This window comes from Artemia sp. Qi Xiang Cuo, chromosome 11 (assembly GCF_049724085.1).
Source record: "Artemia sp. Qi Xiang Cuo chromosome 11, ASM4972408v1, whole genome shotgun sequence".
NCBI classification, from domain to species: domain Eukaryota; kingdom Metazoa; phylum Arthropoda; class Branchiopoda; order Anostraca; family Artemiidae; genus Artemia; species Artemia sp. Qi Xiang Cuo.
Genome location: NC_142804.1, coordinates 6,093,387 through 6,112,256, shown reverse-complemented (window position 1 = coordinate 6,112,256; position 18,870 = coordinate 6,093,387). Strand labels below are relative to the sequence as shown.

The 18,870-nt window shown below is 36.3% G+C and overlaps 1 protein-coding gene across 1 annotated transcript in view; it reads right to left on the bottom strand.

Moving 5' to 3' along the window:
- Positions 1–2,705: 2,705 nt before the first annotated feature.
- LOC148946571 (B-cell receptor-associated protein 31) overlaps positions 2,706–18,870 on the bottom strand; it is a 47,938-nt gene continuing 31,773 nt past the window's right edge. Inside the window, exon 5 of the mRNA XM_089097462.1 lies at positions 2,706–5,677. Coding sequence (XP_088953588.1) covers positions 5,538–5,677 — 140 coding nt within the window. The 3' untranslated portion in view covers positions 2,706–5,537. The remainder of the gene's footprint in view (positions 5,678–18,870) is intronic.

The following is an 18,870-nucleotide window of genomic DNA, read 5'->3' as shown; positions in this document are numbered from 1 at the left end:
TGCAAAAGAAATTAAAAATTGGTGACAAATGAGGATTTTTCCAGCCAGTGACGAACAATAAAGAAGAAGAAGTAAGCAAATATTTTGAGAAGGACCCCCGCCAAGTCATCCTCATTGCTAAACAAAACAGAAGAAAAAGAAAGAAACAAAACGAAAATCTAACGTTTTGAAGTTTACCTTACAAAGACAGAAAGGTAAACTTCGAAAGGTTAGATTTTCGTTTTGTTTCTTTCTTTTTCTTCTTTTTTGTTTAGCACTTAGGACGACTTGGCGGAGGTCCTTGTCGAAATATTTGCTTATTTCTTCTTCTTCATGGTTCACCACTGGCTGACAAAATCCTCGTTTTTTCACCCTTTTTGATTTTATTTTTCATTTTGTTAGTTTCTTTCCTCTCTGAGTTTCATTTGTCATGTATAGCCAGTGTGGTCTAAGAATATATTTATATAAAGTTTTATTTTTCAGGTCAACTTAAGGAGGTATAAAATTAAATAAAAAAAATACTATATGTGCCAGGATTAAAAATTGTTGGAAAATTTTCTCCAAAGATAGAAATAACAAGCCAAACCATGGATTCTTATAGAAAAAACCGAAAAGATATAAAATGATACTTTTTTCAACAAAAAAGACAAAGTAGAGCTCCATTAAGCCAAAAATGAGCAGAAATAAAGTCATATAATCTTCAAAGCGTAAAACTACCACAAATCCCGATCAATAAATAAATGAAACTCAAGACGAAAAGAAATGACAATATACAGCCGAGTCAAACCCAAAAACGAGCAAAAATTAACATGCATAAGGCTGATAATCCCCATACCTTCTCGAGACCGGAACATAATTTAAATTTTACTAAAAACAAAATACGTTTTGAAAGTTTTCACTTCAATAAATACAAAAATATTAAAACTTTAAGGAGTGAATATCAGTACATGTAAATTAAACTGACAATCCACTTTCATTTGCTTTTTTTTTCAGTAGAGCGTAAATTATGTCCTGGTCTTTATTTGCTCTTTTTTGGCTTAATGCAGCTCTTTATTTTTGTTCGAAAAACTTGCTTTGCGGAATTTTTTTTTAATTATGTCGATTCGACCAATACCACCCCAGAGAGAAAAACAGTGGAAATATACCAATTTCTAACCAAAAATATGAACAAATTGTATACGTGGGCAATCCAAGAAGACATTATTAAACGGGTTACACATTATGAAAGATGCACCACCGTATTATTCCTGGGATCGCTCGTTCGGAAAGATCATGTGAAAAGGATTCATGATAGAAGAATTCCATGGCTGGTAACAGTTGAACAAAGCTGTCTCTACTTGGCCTTTTATAGCAGAAACTTTCTAGTGCTCTAGAGTTTGGGTCAATTATTTCATTACACTTGTTCGGTGGCTTTTTGGTATTTTTAAATAAGTTGGTTGAGGTTTTTATTTTTTTTAGGTTCCCGTGCGACTAAGCACTCGCTTAAGTCAACCCCGTGAAGCTCCCAGAGGTTCCAGCAATAGGGCTGAATGCGGGCTGAGTCAAATAAGATTGTGCTACACCGGGGTTAAGTTAAATTGCGCTGGGGTTGAGTTAAAGAGGGTTCAGTTTCATGCACATCTTTTTTCATACAAGTGTTATCAACATTACATTTTCTGCTCAAGACGGACACAATCACTGATAAGAATCAATCGCAGCTTCTTACAAATGACGTATTTTCCTCGGTGAATTTTGATTCTCCAGATTTTTTGTAAATACAGTCACAAACATTTTCAGCATCTTTTGATTTAGTTAGATTTTTTTTGAAGACACTCATCATACGCATATTCCGGAGAATTTCAAGCAACAGGAATTCCTGACCACAAAGAGAAAAAATGGCTTGAATTATATGAATCGTTGACCAAACATATTCAGACTTCTATTTTGATATTTTTTTTTTTTTTTGAAAAACCGCATCTTGCCCAACAACTTTTGGTCACTGAAAAAAAATACTAGAACTTTTGATTCTCAACTGAATGAATCGCTTACAACCTCTTATGATCAGTGGTTTGATACATCACTCCTGGAGAAAATAAGAAACAAAAACAAATAAACATCGCTGATTTCTCTATTTGCACAAAAAAAAAAAAAAAAAAAAAAAAAAAAAAAAAAAAAAAAAAAAAATGTGGGTAAGACAATGAAAACTCTACAATAGGGTTTTCTGATATGCTGACACTGATGGCGAAACTTTATTTAAGATCACTGGACTTTAGGGGTGTTTCCCCCCTTCTGCAAAAATCAGGCCTCTTCTCGGGCTCGTAGCATTTGATTGGTAACATTAAACTTAATGAACTTTATATATTTGGAATCAGCATAAAAAGCTAAGTTTTTAATGCATCTACTGTTATTAGAATTTCAGTTTTCTAGAGTTTCGGTTACTATTGAGCCGGGTCGCTCAGTTTACTACCACGAACTGTTTGACAAAGATCTGGTACATTATGAACATTTTTTTTTTTTAATCTTCCTATATAATGTTCAAATGATATAGACAAAAGTGACTGGCTTTCTATCAGCAAAATAGTAACTTTTTCGCCAAAAGTTACTTTCTCTATGAATCAAGGAAGAAGAACTATAAGATATTCTTGATTAGCCTCAATAATTAGCTTCTTCAACCAACACATTAGATTAAGAAGAATCTTATCTCTGACGGATTAACTAAATCATATCAAGCTACTTTTCTCTATGTATCAAGGATGAAGGTTTTAATCAAGCAATTATTTACAACTTCAAATTAAAATTTACATGTTAGCACACTTATCTTTTTAACCCTTTCAGTCAAGAACTTTTATCCAATTATTTAAGTTTAAATCTAAAGTGGCAACTTCTATTCGCATTGGCAACTTCTCTTCCTTATTCAAAAGAGCAAAAGAGAGGATAGCATTTCCCTTTCTCAAGGGAGATGGAGAAGACCCTCTTAACTAATTTCAATGATCAACTTCTTGCACTAACTTGACACATTAAGGATCAACATCAAAGATTAAAATAAACCCTAAGGAATAGCATCATTAATACACGGTACTTGTCCAGACGCATTATGTAAGAAGGTATTAGTCGAACAATTGTTTACAACTTCAATAAAATTTCACACTAAAATGCTAACAGCATGACCCCCTTAAGTCACAAACTTTTAATGGAGCGGAATGCGCTTTCCTCTCATCTATCAATGTAAATAAAATACATTTTGAAACACTAGAATATTATCTTTCCCACTGTTTTAATGCAGGCTTCAATTCAATAGTGGACACTGATTCTGTTTCTTATTCATAAGAGACCCCTTTCTCTCAGCTAATTTTCCTTACAGATCAAGGAAGAGGGAAAAGAGGTAACCTATTGTTTAGCTTTCTTATTCAAAAGAGACGCCCTTTCTCTCAGCTAATTTTTCTTACAGATCAAGGAAGAGAAAAAAGAGGTAGATTTTTGTTCAGCTTTCTTATTCAAAAGAGACGCCCTTTCTCTCAGCTAATTTTCCTTACAGATCAAGGAAGAGAAAAAAGAGGTAGATTTTTGTTCAGCTTTCTTATTCAAAAGAGACGCCCTTTCTCTCAGCTAATTTTCCTTACAGATCAAGGAAGAGGGAAAAGAGGTAACCTATTGTTTAGCTTTCTTATTCAAAAGAGACCCCTTTCCCTCAGCTAATTTTTCTTACAGATCAAGGAAGAGAAAAAGAGGTAGATTTTTGTTCAGCTTTCTTATTCAAAAGAGACGCCCTTTCTCTCAGCTAATTTTCCTTACAGATCAAGGAAGAGGGAAAAGAGGTAGCATGCTGCTCAGCTTTCTTATTCAAAAAAGATACCCTTCCCCTCAGCTAATTTTCCTTACAGATCAAGGAAGAGGGAAAAGAGGTAGTCTGTTGTTTAGCTACTATTTAATTGCAAAACATGATATATATTTAAGGAAGCGGAACTACTACTTACGAAAAAAGATAATAAAGATTTTACTGCTACCTGACAAGAGTAGATCTTAGAGGGTGGGTTTAGGGGTACGTGCCCCTTCCCATATAGGGTCAAAAATTGCACTAACTACAGAGTCAGAGCGGCAGAAAATACCGATAGGGAAGACAAATTTTTGTCGGTGCCCCCCCCCCCCTACACATTAGTTCTGTATCTGACCCCACTGCCTGACAATATTTTTTATTCATTCAGATATTTGAGTAAATGCCGGATACTTCGATCTAATGCACGCCTACAATGTAGGGAACAATCTGAGTCCTAAATTCCCAATAACGTACTGAAACTGAAGATCGAGTCTAATTCCCTTCCTCTCGGCTATTATTCGAATGCAAAAACTGAAATGTATCTCGAGCGATTTTAATAAATTAAAACCTTAAAAATATTAAGGCGGGGGGGGGGGACCATAATAACAACAAAATCGGGTGCTGAGCACAAAACAATTTTTTTTTATTCTGATTTGATGTTACACTTTTTCTTACAAAACACAAGTTAAAAACTGGTTTTAAAGATGTTATCTGTATTTCAAAGACGCAATTTTAACTTCTAGGGGGAGAGCTAAGTGGAGTGAGGGTTAAGGAGAGACCTTAAGGAAGCGAGTGAAAATAATATTTGAGAAGAGATATAATAATTAATTATCAGTTTCAAAACTATTTTTTATTTATTTACAAGAACAATTAGGATGCGACGACATGCACTAGGATCCCATCTATTACGCAATGGGGTTCTCGTCGCCTTCAATTTTGAAAAATTTACTCGGCACCAGTACTTGAATGAAAGACCTACATGGACTAGGCTATGTGTTTATTAAGAATGAAAACCCCCATGAATATTTTACCACAACTCCCAAAAAATAATGATTTAATGAACATTTCAAAGAGCTAACCTTGCTTACTTACAAACAATAATACTAAAAATTGTATTAATTTCTATTAAAAACTGTATTAATTGTATTAAAAATTGCATTAATTGTATTAAAAATTGTATTAATACTAAAAATTGTATAAATGTTTAGTATTAATACTAAAAATTGAATAAATGTGTTCAATTTTACATCATTCCTATTATTAATCCAACATTTTTCAGTGCAGGTTTAGTTTCGCCAAAAAAATTCAAATTAAAATCAGTGTGAAAGAGATAATAGCCAGTGTACTATACTCGGTGACTGAAAGCATTAATCTTATCTTTAAACTAGGAATATTACACTAGAATCACCTGAAAAAAAGAGTCAAAGCGAAAATTAAATTACTACTACTACTAGGCCTACTAACTCTGATTATAGAAAATCATAAGTAGAATAGTTCGAAGCTTGAGTGCAATGAAGGGTTTATAAAACAACTTATTTCCGTTATTCAGACTAAAAATTATTATAAATCGATCGCATTTTTATTCAATTTTTTTTTCATTTCACTGAAAGTTTTGATTTCAAATCAGCTAAAAAAAAAAAAAAATGTCCAATACACTGGACCGAGTGACTGAAAGGATTAAACTTGTCTTAAGAATATCACGCAAGAATCACAAGAAGAAGTCGAACCGAGAACTGTAATCAACAGAGTAGCTTCAGCGTAAACTTTATTCACTCTTTTTATCTGTACTGCCGTCAATTTGAGACTGGAGACGTTGGCATTCTGCACTGACGCGATCGTACTCGCGGTTGACAGCCTCACTCTGCGACTTCATTGCTTCCATGTCTTTTTTGCTGTGATTGAGCTCTAAAAAACAAACAAGAATCAAATCTAGGATCACTTGATCAGTCAATTGGTATAATCCCATGGAAATCCAATCAAAAAAGCCTAAGCTTGAAAAAAAACTATATTACAAATATTTTCTTTCATATTTGCAAGATTGAAAAATAAAAATAGAAAAGACAGAGAAATAAAATTTTGAATTGCAGAGTTTCCAGGAATTAAAATCATTATATAATAAATACTACAATTATTTTCGTTAGTTCTTTTAAATCGCCCCGATTATTATGATGTTGTATTTTTTATTTGTCGTTAATGTTTTGAAAAACTAAACCACACTGTTGAAAATAGATTTAGTCTTCAATAAAACGCAAATGGCGCAATAGGCTTTAGACTTTTAAGATTTGGGGAGGGGGAAGCGGGCAGCAGTCAAACTCCGGTTTGTATTAATTTTTCTTCGTTTTAAATTTGACTAGAAGATTCAACTTAAAGTTTTGGTTTAAGATTTATTTATTCTTCTACACTACTAGTACTAGTACCTGTTATCTTTATGTTTGCTATGATCGTTTATTTTAATTTCTGTTCGTTTTGAGTTTGAATTATTATACCCTAGAATTTATTTCTGCTGGTCTTATGTTTAATATGGCTCTTTACTATTCTTTGAAAAAATCTCTTTCCGGAATTTTTTTTTTAACTGACCTGATAAAGAACCCAATAAGATTAGGCAGAACCCAATCTGGCCCTCCCCCTTTGGACCCCTGTATTAATTTGGATCTTTCTTGGAACGGTCTAGAGTCAAACGAAAAGCAGGTCGTACCCAAATCGAGTGGGAGGATGTCGTAAGGAAAGATTTTAGGGAAACAAGAATTTCCTGGGAGGATGTAAAGAGGGAGGTTTTAAACAGACAGGGATGGAAGAGGAGCGTCCGTAGCTCTGTTGAACTCAGGTGGCTTGGTGCTGCAGTGAATATTTAATAGTAGCAATAGTTTCTTCCCATATGTATGTATGTATTTCCAAAAAAAAAATCGGGCCATAGGAAAAAAAAACAAAAAAAAAGAACATAAACATAACAAAACCAACAAAAAACACAAGTAAATTAAAAAAAAAACAAATAAATAAAAAATTAAAATCGTTCTTATATATTAATATTCACGAAAACATTTATAAAGAGATACATCTTTCACGATGTATCAGCCCTTCGTCAACATACTTAGCCAAATTCCTTAATGTCATTTTAACTTGTGATAATACAATACCTTCCACCCACCTTCTATCTACCAACACTAAACAAAAACACTCATTTCTCAGATCCGCCAATTTCTTACAATTCCCCCAAAAATGAAAAAATATCCTCATCACCTTTCCCACACATCGGACAAGGGACTGGGTTAACACCATGAATCCTAAATTTCCTCTCCCTTTCCCCAATATCAATTGACCCTCCCCTTCAATTCAAAATCCATTTTATTTCTTCCCTTTCAACCCTAACTTAAAATAAACTTCTTCCCCCCACGTGTCCTTCACTGTACTATAGAGACTCAGAAATCCCGAGGCCTCCTTCCGAGTCTGCCACTGCTGTATTCCTTGCATATTGTAGATACATTTGAATTAATCCAACACTAAAATATCTATACTGACAAGGAAAAACAAGGAGGTACTAACGGCATGCAAGGACTTAGATCATGAAAAATTAAATGCTTCGAGGTCAATTGCCCCAATTGCTTGCTTTTGACCCTCCAATTATACTTCGTAAATAACCCAAGCCGGTAACAAGTGAAAATGGTGCAACCGATGTTGACATCATTTGGATTTATCTCCTGAAAAGGGAAGTGTTGCTGCCATTGGTTACTTATCTGCTGATTTCAAACATATGGTATTTTTTTTAAGTATCTTCCTTTTCTTCGCTATGATTGAGTCATAAAAATGACAAAGTAAATTGGCTCAGAAAACAGAGAAAAGCAGGCAATATCACACCAACATGGCTAATGACTCAACAGTGGTGAATATTTTGGCTCACAGAACAGAAAAAAACGGGCAAAATCATACCAACATGGCTAATGACTCAACAATGGTGAATATTTGGCTCATAAAACAGAGAAAAGCGGAAAAAATCAAAACAGCATGGCTAATGACTCAACAGTGGTGAATATTATGGCTCACAAAACAGAGAAAACTGGACAAACTCAAAACAGCATGGCTAATGAATCAACAGTGGTGAGTATTTTGGCTCAAAAAACAAAGAAAACTGGACAAACTCAAAACAGCATGGCTAATGAATCAACAGTGGTGAGTATTTTGGCTCAGAAAACAGAGAAAAGCAGGCAATATCACACCAACATGGCTAATGACTCAACAGTGGTGAATATTTTGGCTCACAAAACAGAAAAAAACGGGCAAAATCATACCAACATGGCTAATGACTCAACAATGGTGAATATTTGGCTCATAAAACAGAGACAAGAGGACAAAATCAAAACAGCATGGCTAATGACTCAACAGTGGTGAATATTTTGGCTCACAAAACAGAGAAAACTGGACAAACTCAAAACAGCATAGCTAATGAATCAACAGTGGTGAGTATTTTGGCTAAAAAAACAAAGAAAAGCGGGCAAAATCACACCAACATGACCAATGACTCAACAATGGCAAATATATTTGGCTCACAAAAAAAGAGAAAAGCGGACAAATTAAAAGAGCGTGGCTAATGACTCAACAGTGGTAAATAATTTGGCTAACAAAACAGAGAAAAGCGGGCAAAATCACACCAACATGGCTGATGACTCAACGGTGGTGAATATTTTGAAAGCGGACAAAATCAATACAGCATGGCTAATGACTCAACGGTGGTGAATATTTTGGCTCAAAGAACAGAGAAAAGTGGACAAACTCAAAACAGCATGGCTAATGAATCAACAGTGGTGAATATTTTGGCAAAAAAAAAAAAAAAAAAACAAAGAAAAGCGGGCAAAGTCAAACCAACATGACTAATGACTCAACAATGTCGAATATTTTGGCCCCCAAAACAGAGAAAAGCGGACAAATTAAAACAGCATGGCTAATGACTAAACAGTGGTAAATATCTTGGCTAACAAAACAGAGAAAAGCGGGCAAAGTCACACCAACATGGCTAATGACTCAACAGTGGTGAATATTTTGGCTCACAAAACAGAGAAAAGCGGACAAAATCAAAATAACACGGCTAGTGACTCAACAATGGTGAATATTTTGGCTAAGGAAAGAGAGAAAAGCGGGCAAAATAAAAAAAGCATGGCTAATGACTCAACAGTGGTGAATATTTTGGCTCACGAAACAGAGAATTTTGGCTCAGAAACTCAAAACAGCATGGCTAATGAATCAACAGTGGTGAAATATTTTGGCTCAAAAAACAAAACAAAAGCGGGCAAAATCACACCAAAATGACTAATGACGTAACAATGCCGAATATTTTGGCTCACAAAACAGAGAAAAGCGGACAAATCACACCAACATGGCTAATGACTCAGCAATGCCGAATATTTTGGCTCACAAAACAGAGAAGAGCGGACAAATTAAAACAGCATGGCTAATGACTCAACAGTGGTGAATATTTTGGCTCACAAAACAGAGAAAAGCGGCAAAATCACACCAACATGGCTAATGACTCAACAGTGGTGAATGTTTTGGCTCAAAAAACAGAGAAAAGCAGACAAAATCAAAACAGCATGGCTAATGAATCAACAATGTTGAATATTTTGGCTCACAAAACAGAGAAAAGCGGGAAAAATAACACCAGCATGGCTAATGACTCAACGGTGGTGAATATTTTGGCTCATAAAATAGAGAAAACCGGGCAAAATCACACCACCATGGCTAATGACCCAACGGTGGTGAATATTTTGGCTCACAAAACAGAGAAAAGCGGACAAAATCAAAACAATAAGGCTAATGATTCAACAGTGGTGAATATTTTGGCTCAAAAAACAGAGAAAAGCGACAAAATCACACCAACATGGCTAATGACTCAACAGTGGTTTATATCTTTGCTCACAAAACAGAGAAAAGCGGACAAAACGAAAACAGCATGGCTCGTGACTCAACAGTGGTGAATATTTTGGCTCGCAAAACAGAGAAAAGCAGGCAAAATCACAACAACATGGCTAATGACTCAACAATGGTGAATATTTTGGCTCACAAAACAAAGAAAAGCGGGCAAAATCACATTAACATGGCTAATGACTCAACAATGGTGAACAAGGAAAAGCGGACAAAATCAAAACAGCATGGCTAATGACTCAACAGTGGTGAATATTTTGGCCCACAAAACAGAGAAAAGCGGGCAAAATAACACTAACATGGCTAATGACTCAACTGTGGTGAATATTTTGGCTCACAAAACAGAGAAAAGTGGACAAACTCAAAACAGCATGGCTAATGAATCAACAGTGGTGAATATTTTGGCTCAATAAACAAAGAAAAGCGGGCAAAGTCAAACCAACATGACTAATGACTCAACAATGTCGAATATTTTGGCCCACAAAACAGAGAAAAGCGGACAAATTAAAACAGCATGGCTAATGACTAAAAAGTGGTAAATATTTTGGCTAACAAAACCGAGAAAAGCGGGCAAAATAAAAATAACACGGCTAGTGACTCAACAATGGTGAATATTTTGGCTAAGGAAAGAGAGAAAAGCGGGCAAAACAAAAAAAGCATGGCTAATGACTCAACAGTGGTGAATATTTTGGCTCACAAAACAGAGAATTTTGGCTCAGAAACTCAAAACAGCATGGCTAATGAATCAACAGTGGTGAATATTTTGGCTCAAAAAACAGAGAAAAGCGGGCAAAATCACACCAACATGACTAATGACTCAACAGTGCCGAATATTTTGGCTCACAAAACAGAGAAAAGCGGACAAATTAAAACAGCATGGCTAATGACTCAACAGTGGTAAATATTTTGGCTAACAAAACAGAGAAAAGCGGGCAAAATCACACCAACATGGCTAATGACTCAAAAGTTGTGAATATTTCGGCTCACAAAACAAAGAAAAGCGGGAAAATCACACCAACATGGCTAATGACTCAACAATGCCGAATATTTTGGCTCACAAAACACAGAATAGCGGACAAATTAAAACAGCATGGCTAATGACTCAACAGTGGTAAATATTTTGGCTAACAAAACAGAGAAAAGCGGGCAAAATCACACCAACATGGCTAATGACTCAACAGTGGTGAATGTTTTGGCTCAAAAAACAGAGAAAAGCAGACAAAATCAAAAACAGCATGGCTAATGAATCAACAATGTTGAATATTTTGGCTCACAAAACAGAGAAAAGCGGGCAAAATAACACCAATATGGCTAATGACTCAACGGTGGTGAATATTTTGGCTCACAAAATAGAGAAAACCGGGCAAAATCACACCACCATGGCTAATGACCCAACGGTGGTGAATATTTTGGCTCACAAAACAGAGAAAAGCGGGCAAAATCACACCAACATGGCTAATGACTCAACAGTGGTGAATGTTTTGGCTCAAAAAACAGAGAAAAGCAGACAAAATCAAAACAGCATGGCTAATGAATCAACAATGTTGAATATTTTGGCTCACAAAACAGAGAAAAGCGGGCAAAATAACACCAACATGGCTAATGACTCAACTGTGGTGAATATTTTGGCTCATAAAATAGAGAAAACCGGGCAAAATCACACCACCATGGCTAATGACCCAACGGTGGTGAATATTTTGGCTCACAAAACAGAGAAAAGCAGACATAATCAAAACAGTAAGGCTAATGATTCAACAGTGGTGAATATTTTGGCTCAAAAAACAGAGAAAATCGGCAAAATCACACCAACATGGCTAATGACTCCACAATGGTGAATATTTTGGCTATAAAAACAGAGAAAAGCGGAAAAAATCAAAACAGCATGGCTAATGACTCAACAGTGGTGAATATTTTGGCTCACAAAACTGAGAAATGCGGGCAAAATCACACCAAAATGGCTAATGATTCAACAATGGTGAATATTTTGGCTCACAAAACAGAGAAAAGGGGACAAAATCAAAACGGCATGGCTGATGACTCAACAAAGTTGAATATTTTGGCTCACAAAACAGAGAAAAGTGGGCAAAATCACACCAACATTGCTAATGACTCAGCAATGGTGAATATTTAGGGTCACAAAACAGAGAAAAGCGGACAAAATCAAAACAGCATGGCTAATGACTCAACAGTGGTTAATATCTTTGCTCACAAAACAGAGAAAAGCGGACAAAATCAAAACAGGATGGCTCATGACTCAACAGTGGTGAATATTTTGGCTCGCAAAACAGAGAAAAGCAGGCAAAATCATACCAACATGGCTAATGACTCAACAATGGTGAATATTTTGGCTAACAAAACAGAGAAAAGCGGGCAAAATCAAAACAGCATGGCTAATGACTCAACAGTGGTGAATATTTTGGCTCAGAAAACAGAAAACAGAGAAAACAGAGAAACAAAATCACACCAACATGGCTAATGACTCAACAATGGTGAGTATTTTGGCTCACAAAACAAAGAAAAGCGGGCAAAATCCCACCAACATGGCTAATGACTCAACAATGTCGAATATTTTGGCCCACAAAACAGAGAAAAGCGGACAAATTAAAACAGCATGGATAATGATTAAAAAGTGGTAAATATTTTGGCTCACAAAACAGAGAAAAGCGGACAAAATCAAAATAACACGGCTAGTGACTCAACAATGGTGAATATTTTGGCTAAGGAAAGAGAGAAAAGCGGGCAAAATAAAAAAAGCATGGCTAATGACTCAACAGTGGTGAATATTTTGGCTCACAAAACAGAGAATTTTGGCTCACAAACTCAAAACAGCATGGCTAATGAATCAACAGTGGTGAATATTTTGGCCAAAAAAACAAAAGAAAAGCGGGCAAAATCACACCAACATGACTAATGACTCAACAATGCCGAATATTTTGGCTCACAAAACAGAGAAAAGCGGACAAATTAAAACAGCATGGCTAATGACTCAACAGTGGTAAATATTTTGGCTAACAAAACAGAGAAAATGGGGCAAAATCACATCAACATGGCTAATGACTCAACAGTGGTGAATATTTCGGCTCACAAAACAAAGAAAAGCGGGGAAATCACACCAACATGGCTAATGACTCAGCAATGCCGAATATTTTGGCTCACAAAACAGAGAATAGCGGACAAATTTAAACAGCATGGCTAATGACTCACCAGTGGTAAATATTTTGGCTAACAAAACAGAGAAAAGCGGGCAAAATCACATCAACATGGCTAATGACTCAACAGTGGTGAATATTTTGGCTAAAAAAAACAGAGAAAAGCAGACAAAATCAAAACAGCATGGCTAATGAATCGACAATACTGAATATTTTTGGCTCACAAAACAGAGAAAAGCGGGCAAAATAACACCAACATGGCTAATGACTCGACGGTGGTGAATATTTTGGCTCACAAAATAGAGAAAACCGGGCAAAATCACACCACCATGGCTAATGACCCAACGGTGGTGAATATTTTGGCTCACAAAACAGAGAAAAGCGGACATAATCAAAACAGTAAGGCCAATGACTCAACAGCGGTGAATATTTTGGCTCACAAAACAGAGTAAAGCGGCAAAATCACACCAACATGGCTAATGACTCAACAATGGTGAATATTTTGGCTAACAAAACAGAGAAAAACGGAAAAAAATCAAAACAGCATGGCTAATGACTCAACAGTGGTGAATATTTTGGCTAACAAAACTGAGAAAAGCGGGCAAAATCACACCAACATTGCTAATGATTCAATAATGGTGAATTTTTTGGCTCACAAAACAGAGAAAAGGGGGCAAAATCAAAACAGCATGGCTAATGATTCAACAGTGGTTAATATCTTTGCTCACAAAACAGAGAAAAGCGGACAAAATCAAAACAGGATGGCTCATAACTCAACAAAGTTGAATATTTTGGCACGCAAAACAGAGAAAAGCAGGCAAAATCACACCAACATGGCTAATGACCCAACAATGGTGAATATTTTGGCTAACAAAATAGAGTAAAGCGGACAAAATAAAAACAGCATGGCTAATGACTCAACAGTGGTGAATATTTTGGCTCAGAAAACAGAGAAAAGCAGAAAAAATCACACAAACATGGCTAATGACTCAAGAATGGTGAGTATTTTGGCTCACAAAACAAAGAAAAGCGGGCAAAGTCAAACCAACATGACTAGTGACTCAACAATGTCGAATATTTTGGCCCACAAAACAGAGAAAAGCGGACAAATTAAAACAGCTTGGCTAATGACTAAACAGTGGTAAATATTTTGGCTAAAAAAACCGAGAAAAGCGGGCAAAGTCACACCAACATGGCTAATGACTCAACAGTGGTGAATATTTTGGCTCCCAAAACAGAGAAAAGCGGACAAAATCAAAATAGCATGGCTAGTGACTCAACAATAGTGAATATTTTGGCTAAGGAAAGAGAGAAAAGCGGGCAAAATAAAAAAAGCATGGCTAATGACTCAACAGTGGTGAATATTTTGGCTCACAAAACAGAGAATTTTGACTCACAAACTCAAAACAGCATGGCTAATGAATCAACAGTGGTGAATATTTTGGCTCAAAAAACAAAAGTAAAGCGGGCAAAATCACACCAACATGACTAATGACTCAACAATGCCGAATATTTTGGCTCACAAAACAGAGAAAAGCGGACAAATTAAAACAGCATGGCTAATGACTCAACAATGGTGAATATTTTGGCTCACAAAACAGAGAATAGCGGACAAATTTAAACAGCATGGCTAATGACTCAACAGTGGTAAATATTTTGGCTCACAAAACAGAGAAAAGCGGGCAAAATCACACCAACATGGCTAATGACTCAACAGTGGTGAATGTTTTGGCTCAAAAAACAGAGAAAAGCAGACAAAATCAAAACAGCATGGCTAATGAATCAACAATGTTGAATATTTTGGCTCACAAAACAGAGAAAAGCGGGCAAAATAACACCAACATGGCTAATGACCTAACGGTGGTGAATATTTTGGCTCATAAAATAGAGAAAACCGGGCAAAATCACACCACCATGGCTAATGACCCAACGGTGGTGAATATTTTGGCTCACAAAACAGAGAAAAGCGGGCAAAATCACACCAACATGGCTAATGACTCAACAGTGGTGAATGTTTTGGCTCAAAAAACAGAGAAAAGCAGACAAAATCAAAAACAGCATGGCTAATGAATCAACAATGTTGAATATTTTGGCTCACAAAACAGAGAAAAGCGGGCAAAATAACACCAATATGGCTAATGACTCAACGGTGGTGAATATTTTGGCTCACAAAATAGAGAAACCGGGCAAAATCACACCACCATGGCTAATGACCCAACGGTGGTGAATATTTTGGCTCACAAAAGAGAGAAAAGCGGACATAATCAAAACAGTAAGGCTAATGACTCAACAATGGTGAATATTTTGGCTAACAAAACAGAGAAAAGCGGAAAAATCAAAACAGCATGGCTAATGACTCAACAGTGGTGAATATTTTGGCTAACAAAACAGAGAAAAGCGGAAAAAATCAAAACAGCATGGCTAATGACTCAACAGTGGTGAATATTTTGGCTCACAAAACTGAGAAATGCGGGCAAAATCACACCAAAATGGCTAATGATTCAACAATGGTGAATATTTTGGCTCACAAAACAGAGAAAAGGGGACAAAATCAAAACGGCATGGCTTATGACTCAACAAAGTTGAATATTTTGGCTCACAAAACAAAGAAAAGCGGGCAAAATCACACCAACATTGCTAATGACTCATCAATGGTGAATATTTAGGGTCACAAAACAGAGAAAAGCGGACAAAATCAAAACAGCATGGCTAATGACTCAACAGTGGTTAATATCTTTGCTCACAAAACAGAGAAAAGCGGACAAAATCAAAACAGGATGGCTCATGACTCAACAGTGGTGAATATTTTGGCTCTCAAAACAGAGAAAAGCAGGCAAAATCATACCAACATGGTTAATGACTCAACATTGGTGAATATTTTTGGTAACAAAACAGAGAAAAGCGGGCAAAATCAAAACAGCATGGCTACTGACTCAACAGTGTGAATATTTTGGCTCACAAAACAGAGAAAAGAAGACAAAATCAAACAAACATGGCTAATGACTCAACAATAGTGAATATTTTGGCTCACAAAACAAAGAAAACCGGGCAAAATCCCACCAACATGGCTAATGACTCAACAATGGTGAACAAGGAAAAGCGGACAAAATCAAAACAGCATGGCTAATGACTCAACAGTGGTGAATATTTTGGCTCACAAAACAGAGAAAAGTGGACAAACTCGTACAGCATGGCTAATGAATCAACAGTGGTGTATATTTTGGCTCAAAAAACAAAGAAAAGCGGGCAAAGTCAAACCAACATGACTAATGACTCAACAATGTCGAATATTTTGGCCCACAAAACAGAGAAAAGCGGACAAATTAAAACAGCATGGATAATGATTAATAAGTGGTAAATATTTTGGCTAACAAAACCGAGAAAAGCGGGCAACTCACACCAACATGACTAATGACTCAACAGTGGTGAATATTTTGGCTCACAAAACAGAGAAAAGCGGACAAAATCAAAATAACACGGCTAGTGACTCAACAATGGTGAATATTTTGGCTAAGGAAAGAGAGAAAAGCGGGCAAAATAAAAAAAGCATGGCTAATGACTCAACAGTGGTGAATATTTTGGCTCACAAAACAGAGAATTTTGGCTCACAAACTCAAAACAGCATGGCTAATGAATCAACAGTGGTGAATATTTTGGCTAAAAAAACAAAACAAAAAACGGGCAAAATCACACCAACATGGCTAATGACTCAACAGTGGTAAATATTTTGGCTAACAAAACAGAGAAAAGCGGGCAAAATCACATCAACATGGCTAATGACTCAACAGTGGTGAATAATTTGGCTCACAAAACAAAGAAAAGCGGGAAAAATCACACCAACATGGCTAATGACTCAACAATGCCGAATATTTTGGCTCACAATACAGAGAAAAGCGGGCAAAATAACACCAACATGGCTAATGACTCACCAGTGGTGAATATTTTGGCTAACAAAACAGAGAAAAGCGGGCAAAATCACACCAACATGGCTAATGACTCAACAGTGGTGAATGTTTTGGCTAAAAAAAACAGAGAAAAGCAGACAAAATCAAAACAGCATGGCTAATAATCGACAATGTTGAATATTTTGGCTCACAAAACAGAGAAAAGCGGGCAAAATAACACCGACATGGCTAATGACTCGACGGTGGTGAATATTTTGGCTCATAAAATAGAGAAAACCGGGCAAAATCACACCACCATGGCTAATGACCCAACGGTGGTGAATATTTTGGCTCACAAAACAGAGAAAAGCGGACATAATCAAAACAGTAAGGCCAATGACTCAACAGTGGTGAATATTTTGGCTCACAAAACAGAGTAAAGCGGCAAAATCACACCAACATGGCTAATGACTCAACAATGGTGGATATTTTGGCTAACAAAACTGAGAAAAGCGGGCAAAATCACACCAACATGGCTAATGATTCAACAATGGTGAGTTTTTTGGCTCACAAAACAGAGAAAAGCGGGCAAAATCACACCAACATTGCTAATGACTCAGCAATGGTGAAAATTTTGGCTCACAAAACAGAGAAAAGCGGACAAAATCAAAACAGCATGGCTAATGACTCAACAGTGGTTAATATCTTTGCTCACAAAACAGAGAAAAGCGGACAAAATCAAAACAGGATGGCTCATAACTCAACAAAGTTGAATATTTTGGCACGCAAAACAGAGAAAAGCAGGCAAAATCACACCAACATGGCTAATGACCCAACAATGTTGAATATTTTGGCTAACAAAACAGAGAAAAGCGGGAAAAATAAAAACAGCATGGCTAATGACTCACCAGTGGTGATTATTTTGGCTCAGAAAACAGAGAAAAGCAGAAAAAATCACACCAACATGGCTAATGACTCAACAATGGTGAGTATTTTGGCTCACAAAACAAAGAAAAGCGGGCAAAGTCAAACCAACATGACTAGTGACTCAACAATGTCGAATATTTTGGCCCACAAAACAGAGAAAAGCGGACAAATTAAAACAGCTTGGCTAATGACTAAACAGTGGTAAATATTTTGGCTAAAAAAACCGAGAAAAGCGGGCAAAGTCACACCAACATGGCTAATGACTCAACAGTGGTGAATATTTTGGCTCCCAAAACAGAGAAAAGCGGACAAAATCAAAATAGCATGGCTAGTGACTCAACAATAGTGAATATTTTGGCTAAGGAAAGAGAGAAAAGCGGGCAAAATAAAAAAAAACATGGCTAATGACTCAACAGTGGTGAATATTTTGGCTCACAAAACAGAAAATTTTGGCTCAGAAACTCAAAACAGCATGGCTAATGAATCAACAGTGGTGAATATTTTGGCTCAAAAAAACAAAAGTAAACCGGGCAAAATCACACCAACATGACTAATGACTTAACAATGCCGAATATTTTGGCTCACAAAACAGAGAATAGCGGAAAAATTTAAACAGCATGGCTAATGACTCAACAGTGTTAAATATTTTGGCTCGCAAAACAGAGAAAAGCAGGCAAAATCACACCAACATGGCTAATGACTCAACAATGGTGAATATTTTGGCTAACAAAAAAGAGAAAAGAGGACAAAATCAAAACAGCATGGCTAATGACTCAACAGTGGTGAATATTTTGGCTCAGAAAACAGAGAAAAGCAGACAAAATCACACAAACATGGCTAATGACTCAACAATGGTGAGTATTTTGGCTCACAAAACAGAGAAAAGCGGGCAAAATCACACCAACAAGGCTAATGACTCAACAATGGTGAACAAGAAAAAGCGGACAAAATCAAAACAGCAAGGCTAATGACTCAACAGTGGTGAATATTTTGGCCCACAAAACAGAGAAAAGCGGGCAAAATTACACTAACATGGCTAATGACTCAACAGTGGTGAATATTTTGGCTCACAAAACAGAGAAAAGTGGACAAACTCAAAACAGCATGGCTAATGACTCAACAATGGTGAATATTTTGGCTAAGGAAAGAGAGAAAAGCGGGCAAAATAAAAAAAGCATGGCTAATGACTCAACAGTGGTGAATATTTTGGCTCAAAAAACAAAAGAAA